The sequence below is a fragment of the Sinocyclocheilus rhinocerous genome, unplaced genomic scaffold (genome assembly GCF_001515625.1).
Source record: "Sinocyclocheilus rhinocerous isolate Xijiao unplaced genomic scaffold, SAMN03320098_v1.1 scaffold2817, whole genome shotgun sequence".
NCBI classification, from domain to species: domain Eukaryota; kingdom Metazoa; phylum Chordata; class Actinopteri; order Cypriniformes; family Cyprinidae; genus Sinocyclocheilus; species Sinocyclocheilus rhinocerous.
Window position 1 is genome coordinate 208,275 of NW_015638065.1, and position 9,472 is coordinate 217,746.

Sequence of the window (9,472 nt, forward strand, 5' to 3'; positions counted from 1 at the left end):
ACAGAGGCATTGTTGTGTTAGAATAGAAAAGGGTCCTGTCCAAACTATTGGTATAAAATTAAAAGCACACAATTCCATATATCATTATATGCTTCAACATTAAAATTTGTACTCGTGGAAATCACTAAAGTAGTCAAACTTGTTCATTAGGGGGTCCGGGGTCCCAATACTTTGGGCAATACAGTGTAGGTCTATGTTTGGTGCGGTAGGGGGCCCAACCTCATATTCTTTCATAGGGCCCAAAATTGCTAGCGGCGCCCCTGCCTGCAATAACACCTGTGTTATTCGTCAATTATCACCCTAAATAGCTGGATTTAAAGACTCAACAGGAGATTCGTGATGTTCGGGCAACACCTTGTGGTTAACTTTCTGAACTGCATTTACTTTGAAACAAACTGTCGGTTTCATACCTTAACTGACATTTTAAACGGTAAAGTTAAAACGTATATAGCGTATGCAGGACCTTTCCAATTTATGAAAATATTTGTGATTTAATTGGAAAATACAGAATATAATTCAGCAACGGAAATTTAGGTAACAGCGACTTTTCTGCCCTGGCTCAGAGCACTTAGATGAAACCGTGAATAACAATGTAATTGTATTAAAGTTAAGACACACATCCCCTGATGGAGAGATTTATAATAAAGACTGTATATGTTATAATCTATCTATAAGATAGATATTTCCTCAATCTATCTATAAGACTACGATACGCTAATAAACCAGACAACTACTCTAACATATTTAAAGCCCTTTAAAAAAATTAGTTTTTATTTTCAAGCCACATATTTAAACAACAGCTATATTCAATACAAACTAAACTGTTTTAAGTTAAAATACGACACAAACAGGAAACACGTTTTACCAGTGCAGATGTCTCCAGAAGATTGCTAGCGGAAAAAAAATAAAAATAATAAAAAAAAAACTAAAAAAAACAATTGCTATTTTGGGTGCCCTTGAAAATGTGCAATTTGACGTCATTTGACCCACAATGCAAACATTACAGTAATCAAATTATAATAGTATAGAAACCCAAAACGCTTAAAAATATATATTACTTTTTTTTAGATAGCAGGTGAGATTTAAATGATATTTTGACCACTGAGCTAAATGTCCCTGGTTTACATTTCCAATATCTGATCACTTTAGTGTACAGTCAGTCCTCTTCAAATCATTCCAAATCATCAGTCATTTTAAATCATTCAGGCTTTCTAATGATCTGGGCTCTGACTGAGCAATTCCAAACACTTTTTTGATCCCTCACATCCACAGGCCATAGCAAGACGTTACGATGTTAAGAAAATCCTACAGAAACGTTTTTTTTTTTTTTATTCACTTAAATGATGACCAGAGAAATATAATTACTTTCAGTAAGTGTTTAAAAGTGACTTATTTTTTACAAACATGTAAACAAACATATTTTATGTTGGTTTCAATTTTACATTAAAAGTGGGAAAAGATCTGACATGATTTTACTTTTTTTTTTTTTTTTATCTCAAAAAGCTTCCATTTTAACAGGAATATGTGATAAAAATATGGCTTTCTGGGGTTATATGGTTTAATTGATTTCTTTTTAGTGCTGGAGAATGTTAATCTTTACTTTGACATTAAAACATCATAGTTTTCTAAGCATGTAATAATCAAATTGCTCACTTTTCTATCCTGATGCAAAATGTATTCAGGAATAAAATATTAACTTAAATCAGCACTTTATTTTATAGCCTGTCTGGGAGCATATCAATATTCCCCGAGTCCCCCTCCAATTTCTGTGGTGTTTGACATAAAACTTAAGGTTTGTTGAGTGAGGATCATTATGCATTTATTTAATTATGCATTAATTTCTTTGAATTGTGAATAAAAATATTATTTTATCCAACGGTCACTTTCAAATATTGGAATAAAATTCATTTTCATGTTTGTTAACCTGTATAGCTAAGGTTTAATAAAATTAAAACTTTCCAGATCTAGTGAATTAAAATATTTGACAGACATAAAAACAGTATATTATTTTTATTCCAATTAACCAAAACATAACCAAATGTTTAAAAAAGAAGGTAATAGTAACATGTATAATACAGCTGACAGTACAAAATACAGCTGTGGTGCAAAATACATAATTATTTCATGCATGTCAGGCCAGTCTCTTGTGCTCAGGAAACATTGCTTTGCAAATAATTTCTTTAACAACCTCCCCAAGTCAGTCTTGCCACATGGTCAGTCTTCTGTTTTGTTGATTTAACAAAACCAAGAAATTCCATCTCAGAAACAGCCTGAATGAAACGAGCACTGTCAGTGTTAAGAACAATACATTAGAAATATATTTTTATAGACAACTTTAAAATACAAGTAACTGTGTACAATTAACAACTTGTACATTTATGAGTCAAAAGCTTTTATCTTTAACATTACCTCTAAAGAATGCAGTAACAGAACTTTTAATGAAGTTAAAAATGTATTAAATTAAGGAACACACTTTCATCACTAAAATAGAACGAGCAAAATGTCAAAAGGATACTGCTTAAGGCTGTCATATTGGCCACACTCCTCAGAATCAGTATCTTGGTCCTCCGCAGCTGACATCACAGTTACATATGCCTGAAAATGTCAAACACAATGACAGGTTCCATCCACAGTGTTAGAAAAAGATAGCCCACCTCCACATGTGATTTTGATTTAGCATGTTTGTACCTCAAGCCAGTCATACAGATTTATGAGTCTTCCACACTCAAGATGAAGCTTGTATACAATGCAGAGGTCTGGTGCAGCACTGGAGATTGTGCCAGCATCTGTTTTCAGGCTTGCATTCTGCAGCAAAAACAGAAGAGTAAGAAAACTAATAAACCACTATACTGTATATGAGGAATGTTGGGTACCAAATAATACTTTCATTGCATGGACAAAAAAAAAAAAAAAAAAAAAATTCTCAAAATTTTTCAAATGTTTTTCAATCTCAAAATGTTCTTCAAATGTTTCTCAATTTTCTTCATGTTCCACAGTAGAAAGTCAATCATGGTTTGAAATTAAACCAGGGTGAGTAAAAGATAATTATTATTATTATTTTAAACATTCCCTTTAATACATGGATTTGGGCAGATTTCGAAAGAAATCACTCAATATGTTTTTTCAAGTCCCCCATTAAATCAAAATTGAAGTTTGAAAGCAGTAAGTATGTTGGCCGTAAGGTTACCTATAAGCTAATGAGCCCCTAAACAATGACACAATTCACATTTATAAGGTATGCGTGTTCAAAATTTAGTCTCTCTCTACCATCAATACAGATCAGAAACTTTGCTGACAGCATTCTGCACTTCAGTTTCTCATCAGATTTTCTGCCCAGTGAAATGCTCTCTAGTAGCTGAAGCGTCTTGACCCTTACATTACAAAAAGATGCTAAAGCTTCATCTGAAAACGATCACTTGTTCACACATTTACTATTCTCCATATAGTGAATGGCACAAAGTGCACAGGGATTAAAGTTCCGTCGCTACGACGGATTTCCGTCAGTTCATAAAGACAGTCACTTGCTTCATTCCTGAATGATTCAGCCGTTCGAACGAATCAATTGGATGAATGATTGTGATAAAATCAGTGACTTGCTGCCACCTGCTGGAGGATTTAGTTTCATTTTTAGCATATAATTTCAGTTATTTAAATCATATTTCTGTATTCAAAATTGTATATTTAAAACATTAATCTCGATATATAATTTAATTGCACTGGTGCTACCTCTGAGCCTCATTAAACGTTTGAAAATGTACCTACAAGCCACTTTTGTGTTCTTCTGTGCCACCTTTGTAGTACACATTTATTTATTAATACTAATTTCATATGATTGGTAACTTATTTGTCTTTTTCTACTTCTTATTATATTGCAGGGGTTAAAGCAACAAAAAAAAAATCGGTAACACTTTCTATGAAGCCCGTATTTATAATACATTATAAGGGTATTCTTAAGGCATTATAATGAATGCATAATGCATTATAAAAAAAACTTATAATATGTTATATCAACTCATGAATAATCATAACAACAGTTATAATTAGGGATGCACCGATACCACTTTTTCCAGTACTCGCCCGATACCGATACTTTTATTTTTGGTACTTGCCGATACCGAGTACCGATACCGATATTTTTATTGCATTTGTACATTTTGTAAACATTGGGTACAGAAACCAAAAGAGTATGTATAATGTTAGTTGGTTAACTTCATTTATCAAATAGATACAGTCAAACCAAAATCTATTTAGACACCTTCATCTTTTCTCACATTATCACAGTTTATTCGCTATAGTTTAGAAAATGGTAATAAAATATGACACGAACTCAAGATTTCTTCTTGTAATTAGGAGCGCTTGTCCTCCTAATTAAAAAATTCAGGAGCACCTTCTGATCAGTAATCAAAAATTCTGATCAAAAATTGGCCTTCCTAATACGAGGTGACATTTGACTCCTTAAAGTGACTTACAGGAGTATTTTCTTTTTACCTTTGTAATGGCATCCTTTTCATCTATGTCGAATTCAAAAATTTGTTCATAATCTTGTTAAAATTTCTATTTAAAACAATATGTAGAATAAGACAAATAAATTACCAATCATATGAAATTAGTATTAATTTGTACTACAGAGGTGGCACAGAAGAACACAAAAGTGGCTTGTAGGTACATTTTCAGACGTTTAATGAGGCTCAGAGGTGGCGTGAGTGCAATTAAATTCATAAATTCATGTGGAGATTAATGTTTTAAATATAAAATTTTGAATACAGAAATATGATTCAAATAACTGAAATTATACGCTAAAAATTAAACTAAATCCGCCAGCAGGTGGCGGCAAGTCACTGATTTAATCACTGAATCATTCATTCAATTGATTCGTTGGAATGGCTGAATCATTCAGGAATGAAGCAAGTGACTGTCTTTATGAACTGACCGAAATCTGTTGTAGCGACGGAACTTTAATCCCTGAGTGCATTATATAGGTAAGGGCGCAATTCTGAAAAAAATAGTTTAAATATGCTTTCCATTGGGGCAACTGAGGCAAACTGTCACAGAAAAGACAAATATATCTGACAAAACTGATTTCTACAAAGACTCTTATATTTTAAATATATTTTTATATTTTATAAGGTAACACAGATGCCATCCACCAAGATTACAAGCATAGGCAGAGTGTGTGTAAGGCTGGCCACGGGGACTTGTGGCAAAAATGCCACTAAATTGGACAAAAATGCTCCTGCACAAACAAATTAAATCTATTTCGTCTGTTGCTAACAAAGTGAATATGAAGAGACAGTGTCGATTGCGGCATTAAAGGGGTCATAGGATGCCCATTTTCCACAAGTTTATATGATATTATATAATTATCAATTTCTAACGTTTTTTATTAAATTGTAATCACGTTAAATAAAAATTCAGTCCCATTAAACATTTTTTTAGCCTACATGACACCCTGGTTCTTGCCTAAAAAAACGGGTTTATGATGTTTAATACATTTGGCTGATTTTAGCCTTACCCTGGAGTTGGTTCACCCTCCGCCTATGATTACAAGCTAAAATCACCACTGTTAACACTACAGTAACATTAATATTTTGAAGAAATGACAGTGAGCTCAAATATTATTTGGTTTTAAACATTCTTCAAAATGTCTTCTTGTGTAACACACAAAATTTTTTTGGAAACCACATAAGGGTGAGCAAAAGATCACAATTTAGACTGAATTTGTCCCTGAAAAGCAGTTCTGGGCTGCATGTGTCTTCACAATACCCACAGAAATGTGACGAGTGTTGAATCTACCTCAGCCTTAAATTAATGTCTATTCAGCTAAAAATCTAATCCATAAGGAGCTGTTCACAAAAAGAGCTTTTGCTGACTTTTTGTGGGGGCTTTATGTTTGAGTTTGGGAAGCTATGCAATGCAACATATGAAACAGTGAAGAAAATGTATATACTTTGTCTCTTTGAATTTTAATTGAATACCTTAATTGAATACCCTGGTTAGTCAAAATGAGTGGTCAGTTACCTTCAAGTAGTAGAAAGGATGACTGAGAGCAGCTTGAATGGATGTTCGTGGGGTGACATTGAGTCGCTGTCTCAGGACCCCAGAGGAACTGTAGTAGCACACTTCATTGAGTGGCTGGAATTCTGCTGGTGTCAAGTATTCTCTGAAGAGAGACCCACACATTTTATACTGCATAAAGGATTTTGTGAGAGAAGCAAGTATTTAAGCACACCTTGCTCATAGTATTGTCTATACTTACCTCACAAGGCTGTCAATAAAGTCTATCACCTGGCTTCGAAGCACTTCGAATGAATTCATTCTCTTTGTTCTTCGAGACTCTTTTTCAAGCAGAGTCTGCGCACAAAATCATGGCAATAGTTCATTTTAAATCCACCAATGCTATTTTTCCAAAGCTGAAACCAGAGTACTTAATTTGTATGGTCTGACAGTCTACAACTTAAGTGCTATCAAAATACAAAACATTTCAGTAGTCGGTACATATACTAGTAAATTCTTGATAAAAATTTCAATACCATGTTGTGTTGCGGTTTAAGGCAGTCTATATTAGATGTGTCAAAGTGTGAACGTAGAACCATTGCATGGAGTAAGTCAGAAATAATGAGGCATCTATTTACTGTCTGTGACTGCGACACATTGTGCCACATCCAGTGTAAAATGTATTACTGAAGGCAACGCAAGTATCTTGCTAGGCATTGCTGGCTTGTTGCTTGGTGTTGCTAGACATGTCTGGTTAGTAGATCTTCCAGCTAGTTCAATTACATTACTAGTTTTACTCAGTTTTACATTACTAGGTACAGCTGTTGTTTATATAATCATCATTAATATAATTATTTTCCAATGATGAAATAAAAGATAAGAACTGATCAGATTTTAAAACACTAGACATTATACACTTGCTAATTTCAGCCTTAACCAGAGGTGCTACAGTGATTATAAAAACACACCAACATCAATATTAATATAATTGTCTTTAACAGAGGAATTTGTGGTGAAAAGCTACATTACTAATGATGCTGTACAGAAAATTCCACCAATCACAAAGCTGAAACAAGCAATATACCAAAAGCACTTTTTAGCTCCACCCACTCCCATGAAGCACTGCAAATGACAATTGAAATGGGCTCCCAAAAACACTCAAAATATTTATATAATTTTCACTCACTTACTACATAAATGTAAAACAACATGTTAGTGGTAAACAAATTCCAGATTATTTAAGACAACAGCGAATACTTTGCCTTTTGAAGCTGAAAGAGATCTGTTCTCTGATATTCCATTTTTGCTGAGACAACGCCATTCCCAGAGGAATCTTCTGAAGAGACAAGAGGCAAAGCAATGTATTATTAAGGGTATTGTGCATCATTTATTTTTGAAAGCACTTTTCTTTTTTTTAATAATTACAAACATTATGAACAATTCTAAATTAACCAATTGTAGCATAAAGGTAAATTCCATTTTTACAATCTTTAACTACTAAAGGAAATAAAAGTGTATTATTGCATCCCCTGTTATTACAGTAAAACCAAAGTTGTTTTCTACATTATGATGCAGAAAACAGATTCAGGCAAAAATCACATTCAGAAAATATAAAACACGCTCCCCCGGTGAGAGACATGACCATGCCCAACAACTTTGTAAATGAGGCAAAAACTAGAAAATTGGCTAGTAACATGCCAACAAATAAGGATTTATTGTAACACTATCATTTTAAGAAAGATTTATATCTACTCAATACTATAATAACAATACCCATGAATATGTTCTGTTTATTATAAGCGTACACTGCAGATATGCATGTTTTTAACGTTCATCAGCTGGCAAGAAAAAGCTGCTTACTAACGCTGCCACAAATATACTAGAGTTGAGAGTATGCTGATGATACAGTGCACATACATGTGACATGTGAAAGCATCTTTTGTGTCTTATACAACTTTCTAGCAATAAACAGTTGGATGGAAACACCAAGATGCACAAAAATGCACATAAAAACAGACAGCTGCTTGAGGTGGATACATTTTTTATTCAGAAAGAAATTGTGTACAAACTACCAAGGAAACATGTTTTATGAATACATTTCTTGATGTAACTAAACAAGTCATGTTAATAATTTGCAAAAAAAAAAAAAAAACAGCATCCCAAATGTTTCCCTGGTAATTCTGAAAAGACCATCAAAACAATTTGCTAAATTTACGGACAAGCTTTGGATTCCAAACAATGCATCTGCTGCTGATTTCACCAATTTCTCAAAAAGTGTTCTCTTGAACACACTGCATGGAAACGCAAAGTGATACTCTAATTTTTTCTATAAAAAAAAAAAAATGCAACTTGGAACACATACTGAGTCTAACTTACCCTCCAGTGTTTCTAATCTGCCAATAAAATCTTCCAATTGTTGCAGAGCATTTTGCATTCTCTTGGTATTTGCAGATTTAAGAATTTCAGCACACTTCCGCAAAGCTGCAACAAGCTCATCTTTTGCTAGAATCCTGCAGAGAAATAAGAATTAAGAGTGACATTGAAACTGGAGAAATTCCTCCAATAAAAACAGGAACCACTGAATCATAAAATATATACCTACCATGTATACAGTAATATATATATATATATATATATATATATATATATATAGAGGTGTGAAAAAATAACTTAAATGATTTTAGCAAATGGCTGCAATATAACAAAGAGTGAAAAATTTAAGGGGGTCTGAATACTTTCCGTACCCACTGTATATATATATATTAGGGGTGTAACGGTTCACAAAATTCACGGTTCGGTACATTTTCGATACAGCAAAAAGAAAGAAATGCCAGAGAAATTTCCTTGATTTTTACACATTTTTTATTTATTAAAACTAACATAAAGTATGAATTTTTTTTTTACTTTGAACAATGATGGAGCTACAGTATATGCCTGCCTAAATGCTGCGGGGATAGTTTGTAGCGTGTATGGTTCTCCTTGTTTTTGTCTAGTTCCAGTTACTGACACACTGGGGTGATGTTGGCGTAAATGAGTCGACATGTTTGAAGTTTTCCCACTGATGTAGTCTATTGTCATGTAGCAGATGCGACATACCGTTGTTGTTTTTATCCACCACTCTCTTGCCACCACCCTCATAACTTACAGGGGAACCAAAGTGGTCCCAAACCCCAGACCTGTTGGTTATTGGAGGATCTTCTATTTCTGGTCTGGTAATCGCATTAACGTTACTAGCCATATTGCAACGAGCTAGTCAAGCATATGCCTGACTGGAGTAGTGTGTTTTTCTTTGGGGGTGGGAGGGGCAGACAGCACGTTGCCTGTTACGTCGTTTGGGCTGCCTTGTTGAGAGAACATTATATTTCACACACTTTAAGCTCTATTATTTTCCTTATGTAACAGGATTAGTCCAATGAATCGTTCAGTTTGTAATGCGTACCGAACCAAAAGCCTCGTACCAAACAGTTCAATACGAACA

General features: G+C 33.8%; 1 protein-coding gene across 2 annotated transcripts in view; it reads right to left on the reverse strand.

Annotated features, from left to right (window-relative positions):
- Nucleotides 1-1,995: 1,995 nt before the first annotated feature.
- The window catches only part of LOC107749597 (origin recognition complex subunit 3-like), a 24,620-nt gene continuing 17,143 nt past the window's right edge, over nucleotides 1,996-9,472 (reverse strand). For both annotated transcript variants that reach the window (XM_016564770.1, XM_016564769.1), the window contains 7 exons: nucleotides 8,371-8,504; nucleotides 7,257-7,330; nucleotides 6,257-6,351; nucleotides 6,019-6,160; nucleotides 2,689-2,805; nucleotides 2,516-2,595; nucleotides 1,996-2,286 (listed from right to left, as the gene is read on the reverse strand). In XM_016564770.1, the coding sequence (XP_016420256.1) occupies nucleotides 2,181-2,286; nucleotides 2,516-2,595; nucleotides 2,689-2,805; nucleotides 6,019-6,160; nucleotides 6,257-6,351; nucleotides 7,257-7,330; nucleotides 8,371-8,504 (748 nt within the window). In that variant the 3' untranslated portion in view covers nucleotides 1,996-2,180. The remainder of the gene's footprint in view (nucleotides 2,287-2,515; nucleotides 2,596-2,688; nucleotides 2,806-6,018; nucleotides 6,161-6,256; nucleotides 6,352-7,256; nucleotides 7,331-8,370; nucleotides 8,505-9,472) is intronic.